At 46.6% G+C, this 23,382-nt stretch overlaps 2 protein-coding genes across 2 annotated transcripts in view; both read left to right on the top strand.

The window, feature by feature from the left end:
- LOC119861882 (exocyst complex component 1-like) overlaps positions 1-8,359 on the top strand; it is a 61,163-nt gene extending 52,804 nt beyond the window's left edge. The window contains exons 14-18 of the mRNA XM_038417619.2: positions 15-255; positions 1,302-1,485; positions 2,646-2,845; positions 5,854-6,048; positions 6,661-8,359. Coding sequence (XP_038273547.1) covers positions 15-255; positions 1,302-1,485; positions 2,646-2,845; positions 5,854-6,048; positions 6,661-6,816 — 976 coding nt within the window. The 3' untranslated portion in view covers positions 6,817-8,359. The remainder of the gene's footprint in view (positions 1-14; positions 256-1,301; positions 1,486-2,645; positions 2,846-5,853; positions 6,049-6,660) is intronic.
- A 6,769-nt stretch (positions 8,360-15,128) lies between these two features.
- On the top strand, positions 15,129-22,073 carry GLOD5 (glyoxalase domain containing 5). The gene is given in 4 exon segments (XM_038417190.2): positions 15,129-15,272; positions 16,770-16,937; positions 21,622-21,649; positions 21,652-22,073. Coding segments are annotated over 4 exon segments (459 nt in total). The 3' UTR covers positions 21,771-22,073.
- The last annotated feature ends 1,309 nt before the right edge of the window (positions 22,074-23,382 follow it).

Raw genomic sequence — 23,382 nt, 5'->3', positions numbered from 1 at the left:
GACACTTATTCTAGACTAGAAGAGCAGCCCACCCAGCTGCTGTCTGAGATCTTCAGGGCCCTGGAGCCAGAGCTGAGAGGATTTATAGATACCTGCAATAAAGTCCAACAGTTTAGCTGCCTGCAGGTCCTGGTTACTCTGAATGACTACATGTTTGAGATGCAGGGCTCTTCCACAGCCTCCTCCTCCTCTTTCCTCAACATGGTCCTCAGCAACGTCCTGCTCCTGGCCAAGAACAACTTCAACAAGTGCATTGTGAGTCTCCATCCGTAAGCAAAGATGCGCCTCGGAGCGCTGAAGCATTTACCCTTTGTGCGAATAATTAGAGCTTCTGGGCCTGATGCTTAGCTGGAGTAAACCAGCATGGCTCCATTGAAGTCAGCCTCACTACCCCCCAGTGAAGCCAATGCCTGTGTGGATTTGGCCCTCAGTTCTTGTGAGAATTAAAATCTCCCTGCATCATTCATTGCTAGTGCACACACAAGGATGTCCCCACTTGTATGGGTACACTGCGCAGGCCATACTTTCACACAGGGCTGGGAGGCCAAGGAATTTCAAACAGCACATTCCTAAAAGCAGTGGCTGAAAATGCATCACTAGGAACTTTCCTGTCTCGGTGCTTTTAGCCATGTCTGAAATTGAGCTGCAAGTTATTGCCAACTGGTCATTGTTCGGCCATCTGCGTGGAGCAGTACACGGCTTTCACACTAGCTGCTAGTCGACAGGTGCGCATATCACAGAAGCACCACAGCTGGAACTCATGCCTGCCCTTCGTGGCTGTCTCAGCTCAGGCTGAGTGATAGATAAACATTGTAAATATTATTTTAGCATTATCCCAGAGATCAAAGATTGAATCATCCCTGGAGACTGAACTCCCCTCTCCTTTAGAAGTGGTCCTTCAGTGGCACAGTGCTTGGGCATTGGAGGGGAATCTTGCCCTGCCAATGCCCATGTGGTACCAGTTCTGGGTCAAGTGGATTCGAGGGCTGTCATTCTGGGCTGGAGGAAGGCAATACTAGCAAAGTTTGTTGGCGTATACCACACAGGAGGTCAGACTAGACGATCCCAATGGTCCCTTCTGGCCTTAAAATCCGCAAGTTTATGAATGAGAGCACTGAAATTGACCATTTTATCATTCTTGATTCATTCCTGTCGGTTACGAGGACAGGGTTCAGCTAGCTGTGATGCTGGCATGCAGGCTCTAGTGGGGTTTGCTTGCTGACAGGCTCTTTGGCATGCCCATCCCAGAGCCAGGGACTGGCCAAGTCTGAGAGTGTTCTGTTTTATTCTATTGCTCCCAGTGTGTCCTGTGCAAAGAAATCGAGGAAGCGAAGGTACCTAGCAGGGCTAGAGGCGGGATCCTGCCTTTCGTCAGCCGCTTTGAGGAGTTCGTGAATTTCTCGGAGGATGTGTTCAGATGGGCTCAGCGGAGAGGCGAGCTGGACAAAGCTCACACCAAACTGGTGGGCAGCGTCTTCAGCAGCAGTGAGTACAGAGAGCCAGCGGTGGAGTACGCTCAGACCTGAATCACAACATTCAGATCTGGAGCAGTATTTCAAACCCCCTCTTTTAAAGCCCAGGGTGTTTGGATCAGGATTCTGGTTCTGTTAGTGGCACAGAGAGGCCAGCATGAAATGTGGATCTTGACCCAAGATGGAACACAGAAATCCCTCACACACACCCACACACATATATGCAGCCACCCTTGTGTATGCACTATGCACAGAAAAACAGACCCACACGCAAGGGCTTGTTTGGGATCCCAGAGGAGTAGCCTAGAGTCACTCTTCCTTCCTTCCTGAGCTGCACCAAATGCAAACCCAGTACAGCTGACAGCTGAGAATGCATTTCCTGGCTATAGATACACAGAAGCAGAGAGATCACAGGAGTGATATTAACAAGTCTCAGGAGGTGCAGAGTCACTGGAATAAGTTGTCAGAAAGAAGGTCTCCCCCCAAAAAGCACTGCTGTACATTGCCAAGAGAAAGAGGGGGAGATTGGTAGTTTGCAGGTTGCACTCTGCATTGCCATGCAAGAGATCCTAATGTGGGTCCCAAAGCTGGTTTCTAGCTTCCGAGCCTGGCAGGGGCTCAGGGTGCTGTTGAAGTGATACCCCCGCCCTACACACACACACACACCCCAGAAGGCTGAGCTGTAGATCACTCAGAGATGCCCAGACTTTGGAAGCTGGAAAGCTACATTAGCACCTTTCCCTGATGCAGAGGGCGTAGCCTTCTTTGCATATTATCCTGGATGATCTGCCTCACTAATGCAATCAGTAACAGGCCCATCAGGGCACCATCTGCGTTTATTATAAAGCTACTGAGATAGGAAATAAAAATACATTACATGAAATCATTATTTACATTACGATGTTATTCTCCCTCCGGTATTGGAACCAGTCAGCCATTCAAATGGGACAGGCTAAGAGCCATTAGCTCCAAAGCATGAAGGCTAGGAAGATTGAAGCAGTCTGTGGATTGGACTGATAGGACTTGCCTAGACTCTCTGGAAGACCCTTCTGGGTTTGTGCATGATGGGCTTAACTCACCCTGTCTTTTCACCTTGTGTCTCCCCTCCCTTCCTCCCCATCTTGATTATCAAAAGATCCCTCTAGGCCTATGTGCTTTCTCCCTTTCTTTTAGTCAATAGTCTGGCCTCAGCAAACCTGAAGGTCAATACGGACATGGTCATGATGGAAAACTTCCACCACATCCACTGCTTTCTGTGCCAAAAGAAGATCCACTGCTTGGAAAGCAAGAGAAAGGAAGCCAAGCAAAGGTACCATGAACACCTGGAGAGATATGTCATTAAGTACCTGGGACAGCCACTGGAGAAACTCAATGTAAGTACATTATAAGCCACAACCTTCTCTGTCTATAGTATGTATAGGTCACTCCTTGCTATCCTGTCTGAGCACCTCACAGTCTTTAATGGATTTATCCTCACATCGTGCCTGTTAAGTCCTTTTTACAGATGGGGAACCAAGATGCAGAAAGGCTAAATGACTTGCCCATGGTGGTAGAACAGCAACTGGAACCCAGGGCTCCCATGTGCTAGGCTAGTGCCCTAACCACTGGACCATCCTACCTCTCTAGCAGGCACGACCTAGGAAGTCCCAAGGCTAATCTGAAGCACCCTTTTGACACTGCAAAAATTAAAAAAAGCATTTTAACCAGAGCTAGTTCTCTCTGGTTAAAATAGCAGTAAAGACACAGCAACTCAGGTCAGCTGCCTGAGTTCAGTCCCAGGCTGTCCTATAGGCTTGAACACAAGTTGCCCTGTCTTCACCATGATCTTAATCCGAGTTAGCTAACGGGAGCTGAGAACACAGCTTTTGCTGCTGTGTAGACAAGTCCTTACTTTGCTCTCACCTCATTTGTCCCCATACAATACTAGGCAGCTATCTAATATCCATTAGCACAAATCTTGTGCTTTATATGTCAAAAGCGCTTCTCAAACATTGGCTGAATGAGATCCTTTTTCCCTGTGGGGGATAATTCAAATTCTACTCTAGATCAGAAGAGCTTCTGACCTCTAGAAATTAATACAGCCCTTCCCAAAATGCCAAGGGTACACACTCTGCAACTAAACCCTCTGTTGGATTCACACACCCCATCCAAGAGACAGTTGGAGGACAGGACAGGAAGGGATTGCCCTGTTTGTGAGATCAAAGCCAGAATTATTCCAGTGAGACTAACACTCACCATGTCTGTGCACCACTGCCCTCTCTAGCTGGCATTGGTGGGTAACACAGCCTCACTATTGTACGTGAGCAAGCAGAACTGCTTGTGCAGCTCACCTGAATTGGCTTTGAACTGAAGGGAAAAATTTCTATCACTGCTTTCTCTTTTGGCTGCATGTCTGTGGCTGGCTGATGCCAGTTCTTTCTGGATGGCTGCTAGCACAGAGCCTCCTAACATAATTTCAGGATTCCCAAGTGATTGATTTGTTAACTGAGCTAAAAGCATGGCTCCACTCAAGTGGACATTCAGCTCTTTCCCATAGTTCCTTACCACTCCACTAACCCCTTGCTGTTCTGATTAATGCTCACCCACCTGCTCATTGGCCTATAACTTCTAATAAAAGCTAGGCCCACCTGGACTTAATTGAAATGCGCGTTGCTTTTGATTTGCTTCTGGTCTTTGCTGTCAAATGCCTCCTGCCCCTGGAAGATCTGCTCAGCTATGACACCAGCCAGAACTTCCATCAACTCACTGCCTGTGCTAATTGTTTTGTCTTCCATTGATGAGGGCTGAGTGGAATTTCATTGTTGGTGGCAAGGCAAAGTGACTACATTTGTGGTGTCCATTAGCAGCGCTCTGCTCAGGGAGAGGAACCCTGAGCAGCGTTTTTGCTGCCCACAGCTGCTCCCCATGTGACTTTTCAGTTATGAGCTGCTTAGTTTACTGACATGGGGTAAAAATTTTCAAAAGTGACTAGCTGATTTAGGAACTTAAGTCCCCTTTTCACTTAGAAGGTGTAAGAGCTTGTCCATGCAAACACTTCGTTCACATCAAGCTGGGGTGCTGGGCACTAACCATCCATGTGGACCCTGCTGCCATGCGCTAACAGCTCCCTTGTGTACAGCCGCTTGGTGTGCTGCAGGCTAGTATGGGTTAGATTTACACCCCAGCTTCCCACCAAGTAAGTGTTTGTGTGAACAAGCCCCAAGTGTCACTAAAAGTCTGGGGAATGTAGGAGCAATGGGACAGCAGGGGAGTCATTCAGCGGCTGGTGCACCCCTCAGGACCGGGCATGGTGTACCAACTTCTTCTACTCTAGCACCCCCTGTCAGTGGTCACTCCAGTTCTGGGGTGATTTGCCCCTTTTCATGTCTCTGCTCTCTGCCCAGCTTGCTTATAGTCCCACCCCTTCCAGGGAGAGAACAAGGCCAATGAAGCAGAAGCCTAATGACCCTTTCCCAAGCCTTCAGCCCCACCATGGACTCAATAATCCTTGTTCCGCTTTGTGTCAGGGCTTTTGCCTCCCCTTCTTTGAGTGTCAGTAGGGGAACTCAGGCCCCCCATCTCCAGTCCAGGGACCTTGCATTAAGCAGCCAGGGTCTGCTCCCATAGACTCGCTGCTGTTTCCCTGGGCCACTTTCTTCAGGCTGATGCCAAGTCCCCTCAGGCTCTCTGATAGCATACAGCCACCCATAGACTGGGCCTCCTCCTTCTCCAGGCACCTAGGACATCTCTCCCTAAGTGCCTTCTCCTGGGAGCTCCATTCCTCGAGTATCCCTCCCCAGAAGGCTGCTCTTGCTAGGAGAAGCATTTTAACTCAGCTGTGGTTGTCAGCCACTTAATCACAGCCAGGAAAGTAACCGTAACTGCCTATTAGCCCCTGTGTGGCTGCTACGGGGAGTGTGTGTGGGGGGGGGTTGTATGCACCCCATCATAGAGACAAACTCCAGGAGCTAGTTTTTCCTACTGCCAGCACTGTGGAGCCAGTATCCTGGATCAGCAGAAGAGAAACCTGTGTTCTGGTCTTCTTTATGCAGCCTGTATAAAACCGCCAGCTATATTTGGATGTCAGAATCTTTATAGTTGATGAGGTATGTGGAGCAAAAAGAACCATAGGTTGCTTTTCAAATATCAGGTAGCATCAGAGTTGCTGCTACAGGACGCAGATGTCTACAACAATCTCCTTGCAGAGCATGGAGTGCGGAGAGCTAAAGGCATCCTCCTCTGCAGAACATAAAGACTGTGGCTCTGCACGAACAGTCAGATCTGCTCAGTCAAAGCTCAGCAAGACGCCTGAGAAAGGGCTTCTGGAGTCAGCCAAAAAAGAGCTCAGTAGAATCACACCATGGAACAGCTGGTGCATGATTTGTCTCCTTTGCTTCCCCAGCATTTCTTCGAGGGGGTGAAAGCCCGTGTGGCTCAGGGAGTGAAAGAAGAGGAAGTGAGCTTCCAGCTGGCATACAGCAAGCAGGAGCTGCGGAAGGTGATAGAAAAGTACCCTGGCAAGGAGGTGAAGAGAGCTCTGGATACTCTCTACAGGAAGATTTACAAGTATCTCTCCCCCGAGGAAAACCTTCTGCCGGTAAATATGGCCTGGGCATCGCTCAAAGGGTACAATGCAGTGGTAGCTTCATGTGTTTTGGGGGCCAAGCTTGCCAGGCAACAATAAATGGCAGAGGGAAGGGTACCTCCTAGCTTCATCTCTCTGACCATCACTCCCACTGCATTGTCTCCCTCTTCATGCCCATTGTTTCATCTCCTCTCTCTCTCTCTCCTCAAACCACCCTCTCTTATTTCTCTCCTCCCTCTTCCCAGTGACCTGTCTCTGCTCCCTGCTTCTCTTAGTAGTCTGAAAATTAGTGGGAATTCCTTTATCTCAGCTCCCTTAGAGGGAACTCTTACTAGGCAAGTTCTGGGGCCTAGAGCCCAGATCCTCAAAGGTATTTAAGCACCCAACGTTCATTGATTTCAGTGGGAGTTGGGTTCCTAAGTGCCTTTGAGTATGTGAGCCTAGAAGCTCCGAGGTCAGCCCCGTGCATGTCCCTTCCTCTTGGGCTGGTGTGCAGCAGGCGGTGAAGAACATGTGCCTCTGTGGGTGTGGATGGTTACGTTGCACTGCAGCAAGCCCCTGAGGGGAGCAGGATAGGATGCTCCCAGTAAAAGTGGTTATTGACTCCAAGTGTTTTACCTGCAGGTGGTCTGGCGAGCCATGGAAAAGGAGTTCATACAGCAGTACCAAGAGTTTGAGAACCTGATCCATCGCTGCTATCCAGGGTCAGGGATCACAATGGACTTCACCATGGAGGACTTGCTGAACTATTTCATCACCATCACTCAGTCCAGCATGTGAAAGCAATCCCTGCTGGCTAGGCGCATGGTGAAAACAGCTCCTGCTGGTGCCAAAAAAGCTCCATCGGCAGCCAAGGAGCCGAAATGACATGTGACAATTTATTCTGGACTGACATTTGGCACAAGAGTTCTCAGCCTAGGTTTAACCCAGTATGGGGATCTATTGAATTAAAGGGGAACTTTCACAGTCATCAGCCTAAAAATTGGCCTTCCCTGAGAGGGAAGCTTTGGGATTCCTTTTCCCCCGATGGATCCATGCACAGCCGATAATAAACCCAAACTGCTGGGTTTCTGTGACTCTCAAGATGAGTGCTGTCACCTCCTACAGCACTGCTTTGTAACGTCCTGTCAGAGTGAGTGATCATAGAGCAACCCATGCTCATTAGACCCTTTCTGAGCACGCACTTCAGCTTCTTTATGCTGAGTTGCACAGCATTGATCAGATGGGGGGAAGGAAGCATGATATATTTGCAACTCTGAATTTATGAATTTATAGGAGGGTCCAAGTGGGAATGTAATTTTTGGACACTTTGACTAATTCCGGTTAATCTCTCTTCCGCGTTCAACATACCCGGTTTTAAATAAAACTAGAGAGGGATCCACAGTTAACAATTTGGGTCTGGATTTCAAATGCCCCAAAATGCCAGGGAGTCCAGATCTAGGGGATTGGTGCCGCCCATTGTAAAACTAAGGATCATTTGTAAAATCTGGATATGGGTTTGGATTTCCAACACCCCTAATGTTTATGGTTGTTTGGGTTTGAAGTTTTGGTTTAGGTCTGTCTATACAAAGCACAAAGTTTGTTTCCTTTCCATAGCTCAGCGTCTCCCACAATTCGGTATGAATGGGCTATTCTCCTCCTGTCTGCAGTTTCCACAGGTGCTTCAAAGCTGCAGCAGAGCCTGTGCTAGTCATGTCTCTTTCTCCTGCTTCCGGCCAGCTCTTCGGTTTCCGCAGCAGCAGGCAAATGGTGGTTCACTTCTCTCCTGTCCCTTTCTTTTAGATGTATCTGTAGCCATTTTGGTGGCAGTTATCGTATTTGTATTTATTTTCAAGTCCCCTCACCTCCTCCCAGTCAGGAGCTAAGCCACACTGGGGTCAGAGACACCCGGATCAGCCGCAAAGTCCAAAACCAGAGAAGTCTGTTCTCTCTTTGATATGTCTGAAATGAACCATCTCTCTGTTCGCCAAGATAATTTCCACAGTCTTGCCCAATAGCAGTTGGACATGCCATAAGGGGTGGTTCTTGTTTCTTCCTTTGGCTGCATTGAAACAAATGGATCCATGCTTATGAATGATGCACTGCAACATAAAGGGCTTTCCAGCGCACCTGTATGCATGGTGTTAGCCATCTCAGATGTTGCTTAATCTATCAATTCTACTGTACAAAGAGTTTAAAAAATGTTGTTATAAATGTTTCATTTCCTAGGATGGGGCAAAAACTCTTATGCAACCTGGGGATCTTCCCACTCTTACCTAATTTAGCTTGTCTGCCCATTGACAGTATCACAAGACAATAAAATCCTTCCAGTGTTGACCTCATTGCTTTGACCTGTTCTTGTATCCCAGTGTGGTCACCTTGTGTTGTATGGGATGTCGACTCAGGCAGCTTTGCCTCATGGCACTGGGACCGGGATGAATCTGAAGCTCTTGGCTCAATACAAAGTAAAATCTTTTTTAAATTTTGTATGAATTTGGTGATTGAAAAAGACCTGCTCTTTCCCCCATTGAAGGGCATGCGGGCTCTGCCATTGACTTCAGAGGGAGCAGGCCCAAAGACGGAAAAGGACAGCTGTAAAGCCTGGCATATTGTGGGCAGGGGTTATGCTAGTTTCCTCCCAACAGCTACACCTCATCCAGGCATGCAGCATTCTCCTTTCTATTCCAGGCCTGAGCTTCTGCTAAGCTGAGACTTCCTCTTGGGACAAACTGCAAGGTGGTGTTGTGAGAGGAACCAGTATCCACACAGCTCTAAAATGCTAAGACAACTATACACATGATCATCTTCCACCTTCAGCTAGATTTCAGTCCTGATCCAACAGAGTCCAGATTTCCTGAGCTCCAGGGCACATTGTCAGGCCTAGCTGTTTTCCCAGACTGTGCTTGATGACTTAGGTTGTCGGGATATGAGTGGGTGGAAGGAGGGGTCTTTGTGGAAGGTAGGAAGTTCATCCTGGATAGTGGTGCATCTGAATGTTGTGCTTTTCACAAGGTGCTTAGCTGTTTAGACAGGCACTTCCAAAGCATTGGAATAGATAAGTATCTTGGAATTCTGCTCTGTAAGGATGAAGGGATAATGCACCAGTCACTGGCATCACCCAGTCCCTTTGAATTTGGTTATTATACATTTGTCTACAGTCAAAGGAAAAGGCAAGGTCTAGGCAGTTCACCATTTTCCTCCAGTTTAAAAGTTCTCTCTCCTAGTCATAAGAGTATCGTCTAGGAGGTATTAATGAGCAAGTCCTCAATCTCCTGCAGGGATGTAGCAGCTCATAATGTTGTTCTCTGTTGGTTTTACAAAACATCTTTCACATGTAGCAGGTGCTGAAGAACCAAACTATCAAAGAAGATGACAAGTGCAGGACGTGAGACCAGCAGTAACTGGGTGGAAGTGCAGGGTTTTAAGTCTGACCTTTAAAAGGCTAACAGAGTCAGTGGCATGAAGGTCAAATGGGAGCGCATTCTGCCAGCTTCGGGTGAGTGAGGAGAAGCCCAGAGAACTGATGGGCTGAGAAGTTGAGAATAGCACCTCGGGCGTGGCACACAAGTTTGTCGTTCCAGTTTTAGGCAGGGGTAGCTCCACTGACATCATTGGCATGGAGCTGGAGTTATGCCATGATGAACCATGAGCTCAGAGGGCAGGGAGAGCAGCATGGATCAAATCACACAGATAAGGCAGAGCCAGAGAATGGAGAATCTTGAACAAAGTGGTGAAAAGTCTAGAGGTTCTCCTCAGGTTAATCGGTAGCCAGTGTGGCTGCTTGGAGACGGATCCTGAAGTCCAGGGGACATAGATGCCACACCCAGAAACTCTAAACTCAGTAATACTCACTCAGGCTTTGTAGCACTGCCACTGGGAACAACGTGTGGAACTCTACAGTGGACAGGACATCGGCATGTACCACCATGAACCTGTTTGACTGTGCATAATTGCAGGGATGAGGCAATTCCTTCCCACCTCATTGATGCTCTAGTGTCCCCGGGGGGCACTGAGTGTGCACACAGCCTGGTGGAGCAATATGGCCTTTGCCTGCCTCAGAGGCACAGAGAGCCCCCTGGAGGCAGGGAAGGAGTGGGATGCACCTGGTGATTCCCAGGCAGGCACATCCTGCCCAGCTGGGGTAAGCCCAAGAACTGCAGCTGTGTGCCCCAGTTTCTGTTTTCCGGGAGCACACTGTAGACTGTGTTATTGCACAGGGAGCCTGTATTCTTTATTTTAGAAGCAAGTGTGTGTTATACATAAAGCTGGGGAAATGCCTGAGATCTTTGGCCCAACCCGGTCAGCTGCTTTGTGCGAACAGAATCCAAGGTCTTCACAGAGGGGAGGGAGCAGCTTTCAGGATTCGGGCTTTTATTTCTACTCAATCTGTCTCTTTTCCTTGGGAACTCTGCTCCCAGCACAGCTTAGCTCTGGGTACCAGGAAGTGGTTAGCTGGAGGGGACAATGTTCTTTCAGGCTGTTTTGCTGAGGCGTGCAGGTACTCTGCCTTTTTTTCCCTCCCAACATTTCACTCATGTTCATTTCCTGAGAGTAGACACTTAAATATTAACTCTAGAGGCGCAGACAGTGACTCTGCAAATGGTTCTGAGACTGGGGCTGAGGGGAAGATTGCAGAGACAAGCTGTGTCTTCAGACAGCAAACGTTCTGAGTGCTTGCTCTACTGAAAATCAGCTCTTGCAAACACCAGAAAGCAAAGCCAATGTATCAGGATTCTCAGTGCTACATACGCAGGTCCACAGGCATGCATGGGACTTTGCAGAGACTGCATTCAATCTAAAGGGTGAAGTGAGCTGCAGCTCACGAAAGCTTATGCTCAAATAAATTTGTTAGTCTCTAAGGTGCCACAAGTACTCCTTTTCTTTTTGCGAATACAGACTAACATGGCTGCTACTCTGAAATCTAAAGGGTGTTTGGTTCAGCATTTTCAAACGCCAGCTCAAGGAAGTGCCCGTGAATTTTTAATGGAAGTATCACACAGCTTTTCACTGTAATTGGTGCTAACAGCAGGAGTGCCACAGATCTGGATAATTCTGAAGTCTTGCATATGTTATTTGTGAAATTCTTTCTGCCTTTGTAACTCTGGTGGCCTCGGGATATCTCCTCCAGATCCCAGACTGTGACTTTGACATGAACAAAGAGGAGACTTGCCCAGGTTTGCCCTCTGGGAATCTGGCCCAGGTTTTGCAGTGAGTTCACGCCAGGCTGGGCAGGACTTGGAAACCTTATCTATACTATACACAGCTGCTACTCTGAAACCTATCTATACTAGCATTTTTCTTAAACACACTCACTGCTGGAGCTGCACCAGTGGGAGGGCTAGCATAGATGGGCTACCGGGGCTTTTACTATGGTGCAAGATAACCTTGAGAAATGCCAGTGTACTCATAAAATGGGAGTTCAATGAGTGCATATAAAGAGTCACATACTGCATAAATGATCAATACAGTTCATATGGCAATTACATCATCCCCCATTGTTGTTGTTTTTTAACCTTAGAAAAATCAGAAGTGTCATGTCTACTGCGTGTTGGTTTTGCTGGGGGACTAGTTGAAGGTCTCAGAGAAGAGGATTATGACTTGTGTCAGAACTTAATTCAAGTGTTGGATCTTTAACAAAGAGCACTTTTTTCCTGACTGTTAATTGACTATTTGAGTTAAACAGATATAAACACAAAGAGTTTAGCATTTTGAATTAAATCTATTGCCCCTTTTGATTAAAGAGGTTTTGCTTATATTTTATCGATGACGGCATACTCTTCCTGGTTCTTCAGTGTCACATAGAGTCTTCCATACTAGACAAGACCTGAATATCTCTTGTAAAATCAATCAGAAAACGAAATGAAAACCTCTCAAAGCCCCAAAAGTGCTATTTTCCTTCTGCAGATTGACTCAAAAGCATTCCCAGTCACTGGAGAAACAAACATTTTGCTTTACAGAGTCAAGTAACTTAAATCTGCTGTTAATCTGTTTTTCTCTAAGTGTAATAGGGAGCCCTGTGCTGTAGGGCAGTAGTTCACAACCTTTTTGGGCTCAGAACCCATTTGTAAATGGCCTGTCTCTGGTGTGCTAGTGCGCCTTTGTCTCTGAGAAAATAGTTAGAAAATAATAGAAAATAGTGGGCGTTACCGAGAACTACAACATATTTCAGTAACAATCATATAGCAAAATCTCATAATTTTACATGCAGTGATTTTACACACATTTCAAAGGGATGGTAATATTCAGCAGATTATGAGTTTGCAAATGATACCTCACAAGGCACATTTTGTACAAAATAAATCATAACCTTACAAAAGTGGTGAACATGGTGTACAGGGGGTCAGATGAGGTACAAGGTGTCACCGGGGGTTCCCAGTAGGAAGAGCAGAGTTTCAGTCCACTTGGAAAGGCTGAGATGGCAGAAGGACAGAAGAAGACTAATAGAGAGTCCAGGCATGGTTGAAGGCAATGAGAGATGTTACTAGATTTGCCCGTTACTTTGGGGTACACTTATTTATTAGGGTTACTCTTCGGGAGGGGAGGTGCTGTAATTCTATCAATGTACTGCTTGTGTCACTTGTGAGTTCATATGGAGCTCTACTTCTCCCTTCTGCAAGTCCCCTCCCAACGGAGCTATCCTGCAGGACCTAGGTTCCCCAGGGCTGGGTTCCTCCAGCCCCAGAATCAGATGAACACACACACACACACACACACACACACACACATATATTAACAGAGCGCGTCTGAGCAGACTGGGTGAATCAGCACTCCCAAGCTGAGCCCTTATATGTCCCTGGACTCAGCAGGCTTTGTCAAGTGGCACCTCCAAGCTGCCACCCTCGTATGTCACAAGTTCAGCATGTCCCTATCCCCACTTTCACATTACAATTGTTTTGGTAGTAACCCACATGATGAGCAAACCCCACAGGATTTTTGGGCACTATAGGGATCTTTAGCTTAGGTAAGAGGAGTATTGCTGCAGAGTAAATGGGGAAGCCAAAAACACAAAAGAGAGAGGGAGAGAGCGGGAAGCAACCAGCTGAACCATAAAAGTTATTTATTGCCAGGTAATAACCATACAAAGAGAGCCAAACAAACAAAACAGTTAAATATTAGATCTAGCTTAAATTTTATTACAAAAGTCAGGTTTAGAACACTATAACTGATCACACAAGTCTGGGTTAGAAAGTTATACCTAGAGTAGAAAAAAAGCAGAGAGAGAGTTGGGTTCTCACCACTCCGTGAAGCTTGAACTGGTCGGGGTTCCCAGGTGGTGGTGGTATCTGAGAGTCCAGTGTGCTGGAGACAGGCAGAGCCCCAGCATGATCAGTCAGGAGAAGATGAAGCCCCAGTGAAACTGATGCAGAGTTTGAATCTAGGCATCAGAACCCTTACTTGAGCATGGGTAGGGGTTTTCGTAGGGAAACATAATGGTTCAAGGGAGAACACTAGGTTTGTTTATGGGTAAACTGATGGCTCAAGGGAGTATACCAAAGTTGTTTTGCTCAGGCTAGACAGTGGTTTTCAAAGTTCAGGTCGCGACCCAGGACTGGGTCATGGAATGCAAGGCACTGGGTCACCTTGCTCTGCACCCAGGGACCCTGGCAGCTGGCCAGTAAAAACTACTAGTAAAACCAGTAGTAAAACTAATAGTCCCTACCCAGAAGCAGCCAGCAGCAGGTCCAGCTCATAGGCAGGGGGACCACGGGGCTCTGTGCACTGCCCCACCCTTAGCACCGGCTCCACACTCTTCCTGCGCCCCAACCCCCTCATCCCCAGTCCCACCCCAGAGCCCACACCCCCAGCCCAGAGCCCTGATCCCCTCCCACACCCCAGCCCCCTGCTCCAGCCCTGAGCCCCCTTCCACACCCTAACCCCTCATCCTCAGCTCCACTGGGTCATGGGCATCAACAATTTTCTTCAACTGGGTCGCCAGAAAAAAAGTTTGAAAACCACTGGGCTAGCCAATAAGAACTGATCATTCCTGACTATGGGCGGTGTTCCTTCAAGGGAGCTCACAATGCAATTAGGCAGCTTCAGTATTTTGGATACCAATAAAGGATTTATTACTAGAATTGGTCTGATAACTACTGAGCTGGGTGTGTGCAGGCTTGGATTCATTAACATCTGGAGCAGAGATCCCCCATCATGCAGTGCTTCCCTGCTTTTCTGGTCCTAGAGTTCAGTGTGGTTCTTGCCTTGGAATCTCTGTTCTCCATTCTGTATGCTAATGAAGATGCCTGTCTGTCCCATCTTCGATGCAAATGAGGCTAAGGGAGCTTTCTTCATCCTGTTACTCTTGTCCCAGGGGTTTAGGTGTGTCTCCCGCTGCCTTTTCATTGCTTTTTGTAAGTCTTTCTTTTGATCAGTTTTGGTTCAAGCAGAGGCTGGGGGTGGGGGGGGGGGTCCTTTGTGAGTCAGACAAGCTGGGTACTGCGCCCTGGTTCCCCAAGAACACAGAGCTGACAGGTAACAGGGGTGGTATGTGGGGCAAGGGAAGAGACATCTTGAACTTTCATGACTGCTTGCACTGGGGTGAGAAATGGACTATACGGTTTGGATTTGTGTTATGTACTGCATTGCACAAGGCTTTTATAACAAACTAATCCAAAGGAGGGTATTACAATGGCAAGAGAGCCTGAAGTGAAGTTATTGGGTTAGCTGAGAGGGGAAACTGAGGCAGGCACAGTTGTAGTGCCACGGCCTGCCTCAGGAGGATGCTCCAGGCAGGATTCCTTATGACTGTATCATATGTTGATAGGTTAAGTTTCAGCCATCCCATCTGCCCATGTTCCTTGCCCTCACTCATTGGCTGATTCTTCTAGGGACTGACTCAAAGTCCATTGACATCAATGGAAAGTCTCTCATTAATTTCAGTAGGCTTTGGATCGGGCATCACAAGACAGGTGGTTCTTGAGGAAGCATTTGAAGGAGGAGAACATATTTTTCATGTGCCAGCCACAGGCGGAAAGAAAATCAACTTTGGCTTCTGCTTCCATTTAATTAGCCCCATGTCCCCAGCCAGTCCAACTAGGAAATGACCTGGTCGCTTGTCCCTGCATCTCACTAACCTTATTTCTACTTGATTTTAGTCTCTGGTTCCTGGCTCTCAGATGATGTCCTGACAGGAGAAGCGCGAGGGCCCCCTTCCATGTCTTATCCAGCGACTGGATCATCTGGTGCTGACTGTGAAGAGCACTGAGGACACTGTAGGCTTTCATTCCAAAGTCCTGCATAAGGAAGTGGTCACTTTCAAGGTAATCTGAGGGGCAGGACGGAGCTGGGATATGAAAAGTCCTGCGTTCTAGTCCTGCTTTTGCCACTAACTTATTGTGTCACCGTGAGCAAGGCATCTCTATTTTCCCCATCTGTACAGTGAGGATTGTAGGAACTGTCAGCCCATGGCCCATCTGACTGAGTGTCCTGTCTCTGACATAAGTCAGCAGTAGTTTAGTCAGAAGCAGGTACACAAGACCCTACAGCAGGAAATAATGGAAGAACCTGCCCCTAGAGCAGAGGTTCCCAAACTTTTCTTATTGCATCTACCAGCTGCCCGCATACCCCTACCCTTCTGCTCACTGACACTTGGAGTATTCTTCTTTAATACTACTTGTCTTTAGCCATCTCTCTATATTTCACTGTTACATACAGTGTGATATAGTTATAGTGTGATGTACACAACTGAAAAAAAAAACCCTGACTAACTTCTGAGCTCAGGAAGACCGGACAGTTGCTAGGCAACTGAAGCCATGCAGTACAGTGATTGGAGGTGAGGGCTCTGTACATCAGCGACTCTGTGTATCGGTTCTCATAGGTACATCTTGAAGTAAATTAACTACCGTACTTTAGATAACAAAGTCCCACAGAGTTTTAAAACTTTGTCTGAGTAGCCTATTATAACAATGCAATAAATAAAATAATGAATAAATAAAAAATCTACCATTACACAATTTCTCCCATGTATCCCCCCCACACCTAAGATGTCTCACGTGCCCCCAGGGGGATGCATACCACAGTTTTGGAAGCCCTGTTCTAAAGGAAGTTTCCTCCTGACCCCCAATAGCCAGAGTTCAGGGCCTATGCCTTGAAGCAGAATAGCTTATACCCCAGAGGCCCCAAGCCCTGTACTTTTTGAGTTGCTTGACATTTTTGCAATTTTGACAGACACAACGGGGAACAAAAAAATTGACATTTTCACAATTCCCCCCTGACCATTTCCCAGTTCTAGAGCAGCTTGCAGTGCTTTGAAGTTAGACATTTCAGCAAAGTTTCAAATTTGGACCAAAAAACTGAAATCCATTTTTGTTTGTTTGTTTGTTTGTTTAAATTCACTTTTTTTTTAAACCAGCTTGACCTCACAGAGCCATTGGGAGGGCTGGTTAGTTCCTGCGTGACATTTCCAAAGACATGTGTAGCAGCAGTTAGGCACCAAACTATCATTTGGGCCTTTGAAATTCTCCCTCTCCTCCCATGTCTGTAAAGCTATAGCAGTGCTAAGATCTCACTCCTGTGTCCCTTGTTGTGCGATGGAACAGAAGTTCCACTTGCTTTCCACAAGGGGGTGACACTGAGTACAGAAATGGAACATTCCTTCTACCCGTCAAAGGAGACTTCCTGTTCGCTCAGAGCAGTATCCCTGGTGCTATGAACAGGTGGCTCACTCCTCAGCCCAGAGTTTTCCTTGCAATCCTGGCATTCAGAGAGACGGGTCTCTGTCTGGCAGTACATTAATCCTCTCCTTCCCTTGGTGACAGGGCAACCGGAAAGCACTACGTTTTGGGAACCAAAAGTTTAACCTCCACGAGGCTGGGAAGGAGTTTGAACCCAAGGCTCACAGACCAGTTCCTGGTTCCATAGACGTCTGCCTGATCACAGACACCTCGCTAGACCAGCTAGTGGGACACCTGAAGGGTGGGCAAACTGTGTTTCACCCAAGTGGCCACATGTCTCATGGGATGCTGCCATGGGCCTGATGTGAATGAATAAACCCAGGGGTGTGGTAGGGTAAGGACTAGCTAACTTCCCTGTCATCTTGGAGACCTGGTGCCCAATTCAGCTTGTGCTTACAGCAGTGTAAATCAGGAGTAATTCCACTCAGATCAATGGGGTTGTAAGGAAGAGGAGAACCAGACGCCTGGAGTTCAGTGTGTGAGCATGAATCTCCTGGCTTTGTACTGCTCTATATTACAAAACCTCAAATTTGCAATCTCTGTATAACATCTGAAACATGTTACATTTGAAAATCTCTGTATAACAGGTTCAGCGCTGGGGCAGCATGAGGTTTGGGGGCAGGGCAGGGTCTATGGGGAAGGATTGAGGGGCATCATCAGAACCCCGGACTGGAATAGCTGGGGGAGCTGTGAGACAGGATAGAAGGGCATCCGCAGAGCTGTGGTGAAGGGAAACTAAGGGCAGGACTAGAATAGTGGTGCGTATTTCAGGTCAGGGATGAGGTAAGGTGGCAGAGCCATAGAGAACCACCAGTCTTGGGACAGCAGAGCCCAGTACCTGCCAAAATATCACTGGCCAGTGTTGTTTATCGCTTGCCTTCAGAACACCAAACCCATCACCTACTTGTCTATGTAATTGGCTCCTTCCTTCTGTCCATACACCATATGTCCAGCCCCATCCACCCACAATGCTTTGCAGTCCAACCTAGCTCAGCTGTGTGTCTCTTTATCTTCTCTGCTCGACAGCACAAGGAAGTCATAAGGAACAATGGAGCCACATTAGCAGTGCTGTGCTGTGCTGTGCTGTGCTGTATGGATCACTGTCAGGGGCAACTGATGGCCTAGCCAGTTGCGCAGGTCTGCAGAGCATTTGCCACTGAACTCAAGGGATTCTCTTCATTAGGGGTTCAAAGTCCATGGAAGTCACTGAGAGCAGACAGCACATGACCTTTCAGTGAGATGAATTTAGAGTTCTCAAGGAAGACACCATATTGAACTGGAGATTGGGAGGTTTCAGATTTTCTTACTATCCAGCATGAGATCTGTCACCCAGCCACCCATCTGGGAAATCCAAGACCCTATGCTAATCCAACTTTAAGCAGTATGGGAGGGGCAGTTATACCTGTGCCTTCTTGAAGGTCTATTTCATTACCTGTGTGGTGACAGGTTTCAGAGTGGTAGCTATGTTAGTCTGTATCAGCAAAAACAACGAGGAGTAGGTTTTAGCCCACAAAAGCTTAAACCCAAATAAACGTGTTAGTCTCTAAGGTGCCACAAGTACTCCTCGTTGTTTTTTCATTACCTGTGTGACTCTCTGCTTCCTACACCCACACTCCTGCCCATGGACAGATAAACCCAGGGACTTTGCAGAATAAGGGGTTAATGCTTTTAACCCCTTATTTTTTTTAATAAAGTAAATACTAATGGAAACTGCATGATCATGGGAGACTTTAACTTCCCAGATATAGACTGGAGGACCAGTGCTAGTAATAATAATAGGGCTCAGATTTTCCTAGATGCAATAGCTGATGGATTCCTTCATCAAGTAGTTGCTGAACCGACTAGAGGGGATGCCATTTTAGATTTAATTTTGGTGAGTAGTGAGGACCTCATAGAAGAAATGGTTGTAGGGGATAATCTTGGCTCAAGTGATCATGAGCTAATTCAGTTCAAACTGAATGGAAGGATTAACAGAAATAAATCTGCAACTAGAGTTTTTGATTTCAAAAGGGCTGACTTTCAAAAATTAAGGAAATTAGTTAGGGAAGTGGATTGGACTGAAGAATTTATGGATCTAAAGGTAGAGGAGGCCTGGGATTACTTTAAATCAAAGCTGCAGAAGCTATCGGAAGCCTGTATCCCAAGAAAGGGGAAAAAATTCATAGGAAGGAGTTGTAGACCAAACTGGATGAGCAAGCATCTTAGAGAGGTGATTAAGAAGAAGCAGAAAGCATACAGGGAGTGGAAGATGGGAGGGATCAGCAAGGAAAGCTACCTTATTGAGGTCAGAACATGTAGGGATAAAGTGAGACAGGCTAAAAGTCGAGTAGAGTTGGACCTTGCAAAGGGAATTAAAACCAATAGTAAAAGGTTCTATAGCCATATAAATAAGAAGAAAACTAAGAGAGAAGAAGTGGGGCCGCTAAACACTGAGGATGGAGCGGAGGTTAAAGATAATCTAGGCATGGCTCAATATCTAAACAAATACTTTGCCTCAGTCTTTAATAAGGCTAAAGAGGATCTCAGGGATAATGGTAGCATGACAAATGGGAATGAGGATATGGAAGTAGATATTACCATATCTGAGGTAGAAGCGAAACTCAAACAGCTTAATGGGACTAAATCTGGGGGCCCAGATAATCTTCATCCAAGAATATTAAAGGAATTGGCACCTGAAATTGCAAGCCCATTAGCAAGAATTTTTAATGAATCTGTAAACTCGGGAGTAGTACCGAATGATTGGAGAATTGCTAACATAGTTCCTATTTTTAAGAAAGGAAAAAAAAGTGATCCGGGTAACTACAGGCCAGTTAGTTTGACATCTGTAGTATGCAAGGTCCTGGAAAAAATTTTGAAGGACAAATTAGTTAAGGACATTGAAGTCAATGGTAAATGGGACAAATACAACATGGTTTTACAAAAGGTAGATCGTGCCAAACCAACCTAATCTCCTTTTTTGAAAAAGTAACAGATTTTTTAGATAAAGGAAATGCAGTGGATCTAATTTACCTAGATTTCAGTAAAGCATTTGATACCGTGCCACATGGGGAATTATTAGTTAAATTGGAGAAGATGAGGATCAATATGAACATCAAAAGGTGGATAAGGAATTGGTTAAAGGGGAGACTGCAACGGGTCCTACTGAAAGGCGAACTGTCAGGTTGGAGGGAGGTTACCAGTAGAGTTTCTCAGGGATCGGTTTTGGGACCAATCTTATTTAATCTTTTTATTACTGACCTTGGCACAAAAAGTGTGAGTGTGCTAATAAAGTTTGCAGATGATACAAAGCTGGGAGGTATTGCCAATTCAGAGAAGGATCGGGATATTATACAGGAGGATCTGGATGACCTTGTAAACTGGAGTAATAGTAATAGGATGAAATTTAATAGTGAGAAGTGTAAGGTTATGCATTTAGGGATTAATAACAAGAATTTTAGTTATAAGTTGGGGATGCATCAATTAGAAGTAACGGAAGAGGAGAAGGACCTTGGAGTATTGGTTGATCATAGGATGACTATGAGCTGCCAATGTGATATGGCTGTGAAAAAAGCTAATGTGGTTTTGGGATGCATCAGGAGAGGCATTTCCAGTAGGGATAAGGAGGTTTTAGTACCATTATACAAGGCACTGGTGAGACCTCACCTAGAATACTGTGTGCAGTTCTGGTCTCCCATGTTTAAAAAGGATGCATTCAAACTGGAGCAGGTACAGAGAAGGGCTACTAGGATGATCCGAGGAATGGAAAACTTGTCTTATGAAAGGAGACTTAAGGAGCTAGGCTTGTTTAGCCTAACTAAAAGAAGGTTGAGGGGAGATATGATTGCTCTCTGTAAATATATCAGAGGGATAAATACAGGAGAGGGAGAGGAATTATTTCAGCTCAGCACCAATGTGGACACAAGAACAAATGGGTATAAACTGGCCACCAGGAAGTTTAGACTTTAAATTAGACGAAGGTTTCTAACCATCAGAGGAGTGAAGTTTTGGAATAGCCTTCCAAAGGAAGCAGTGAGGGCAAAAGATCTATCTGGTTTTAAGTTTCTACTTGATAAATTTTTGGAGGAGATGGTATGATGGGATAATGTGATTTTGGTAATTAATTGATCTTTAAATATTCAGGGTAAATAGGCCAAATCCCCTGAGATGGGATATTAGATGGATGGGATCTGCGTTACCCAGGAAAGAATTTTCTGTAGTATCTGGCTGGTGAATCTTGCCATATGCTCAGGGTTTAGCTGATCGCCATATTTGGGGTTGGGAAGGAATTTTCCTCCAGGGCAGATTGGAGAGGCCCTGGAGCTTTTTCGCCTTCCTCTGTAGCATGGGGCACGGGTCACTTGAGGGAGGCTTCTCTGCTCCTTGAACTCTTTAAACCATGATTTGAGGACTTCAATAGCTCAGCCATAGGTGAGGTTTTTCGTAGGAGTGGGTGGGTGAGATTCTGTGGCCTGCGTTGTGCAGGAGGTCGGACTAGATGACCAGAATGGTCCCTTCTGACCTTAGTATCTATGAATCTATGAATCTATAATGCAATAATAGCCTTAGCTCTAGAAACCTGGATTCAAAGCCTGGCTTAGCTCACCAGTGAACCTGAATCTACTGGTTGTGTCCTGTTCCTCTTTCTAGTGCTGAATGCTGAACAGTTTGTCTGCCAGGAGGTGCAGCCATCTAGTGCCACAGGCTGGGATCACAGGGTTCAAGAGCAGCTAGTGCCCTGCTTGGCAACACCTAGTGCTTTTCTAGGTCCTCTTCACCATCTGCCCCTCTCCTTGGGAAATGCACGGCAGCACTGTTAAATCAGAACAATCATGGCCAGAGAGGTGCTTGGACAATGGCTCCACCATCTGCCGGGGGGGAGGAGGGAGGACTGGGAGCAAGCCCCTTAAAAAAACATTGTTAATGCTGAAAACCAAACATACCTTCCCTCTCCTTCCAGGCCTGTGGTGTGACTATTGAAGAAGGCCCGTGCCCAGAACCGGTGCCATAGGGACAATCACATCCATCTACTTCCGAGACCCCGATGAAAACCTGATTGAGGTTTCCAGCTACCGCACTGACTTGGCTGTCAACAGAGTGAAGCATTAGTCACTTCTTTTTCCATCACCCCCCAACCCCCTCAACACTAGAGGCAAGCAGAGGAGGCCGTGATTTTGCTTTGTTCATTTGCAATGCATTGTAGGATGGGGTTTGGGGTTTGCAAACTGAGAACACATCAGCTTGTGCCCATGTCCATTCTGCCAGACTCTTGATATAGTGGGACATACCAGGCCTCATCCTCAAAGGAAACCTGCACAACACATGGGAGCTTAAATTCATAACTCTGCTAGACACTAAAAAATCAGGGACTGAACAGAGACACTGGATTTATGGCTTATTACAACAATCTGCAACCCACTAACCGGCCCCCCCCCCACACACACACACTTTTTGTCCTATGACTGCAGAGGTGTTAACGGGCCACTCTATCTTGAAAGGTCCTTTGCAGTATGTGCTAACTACTTATGCTAAACAATCTGTTCCACTTTTTTTTTTCCACTAAATGCATCTGATGAAGTGAGCTGTAGCTCATGAAAGCTTATGCTCTGATAAATTTGTTAGTCTCTAAGGTGCCACAAGTACTCCTTTTCTTTTTGCGAATACAGACTAACACGGCTGCTACTCTGATATCTGTTCCACTGTTCATTTTGCTGTGAAGCTGGGAGAACCTTTCTCAGCCCTGAAGAAGAGCTCTGGGTGGCTCCGCAGCCTGTCTCTCCCACCAACAGAAGTTTTCCTAGATGGTAAATTCTCTGGGACAGGGATCATCTTTTTGTTCTGTGTTTGTACAGCACCTAGTGCAGTGGGGTCCTGATCCATGAATGGTGCTTTGAGGCACTAATGGAATGCAACTTATAAAGCAATAATCATTAATAATAAGTAGGGCCCCACCAAATTCATGGTCCATTTTGGTCAATTTCACAGCCATAGGATATTAAAAATCATAAATTTCATAATTTCAGCTATTTAAATCTGAAATTTCACGGTGTTGTAATTGTAGAGGTTCTGACCCCAAAAAGGAGTTATGGGCGGGGGGGGGGGGTCACAAGGTTATTGTAGGGGGTGTTGCAGTACTTTTACCCTTACTTCTGTGCTGCTGCTGGCGGCGGTGCTGCCTTCAGAGCTGGGCAGCTGGAGAGTGGTGGCTGCTGGCCAGGAGCCCAGCTCTGAAGGCAGAGCTGCCACCAGCAGCAGCACAGAGGTAAGGATCACACGGTATGGAATTGCCACCTGTACTTCTGTGCTGCTGCCTGCAGCGCTGGGCCTTCAGTCAGCAGCCACCGCTCTCTGGTCACCCAGCTCTGAAAGCAGCCGCACAGAAGTAAGGGTGGCATGGTGTGGTATTGCTACCCTTACTACTCTGTGGCTGCTGGCGGGGCTCCGCCATCAGAGCAGAGCACCTGGCGAACAGGCGCTGGTCTCCAGCCACCCAGCTCTGAAGGCAGTGCAGAAGTAAGGGTGGCAATACCATGATCCCCCCTCCCCAAAAAAATACCATTGTGACTCCCCTGCAATTTCCTTTTGGGTCAGGACCCCAATCTGAGAAATGCTGGTCTCCCCTGTGAAATCTATATAGTATAGGGTAAAAGCACAGAAAAGACCAGATTTCAGGGTGGGAGATCAGATTTCACGGTCCGTGACTTGGTTTTCATGGCCATGA

Source organism: Dermochelys coriacea, chromosome 9 (genome assembly GCF_009764565.3).
Source record: "Dermochelys coriacea isolate rDerCor1 chromosome 9, rDerCor1.pri.v4, whole genome shotgun sequence".
Taxonomy (NCBI): domain Eukaryota; kingdom Metazoa; phylum Chordata; order Testudines; family Dermochelyidae; genus Dermochelys; species Dermochelys coriacea.
This window is presented reverse-complemented; position numbering and strand designations above follow the sequence as displayed.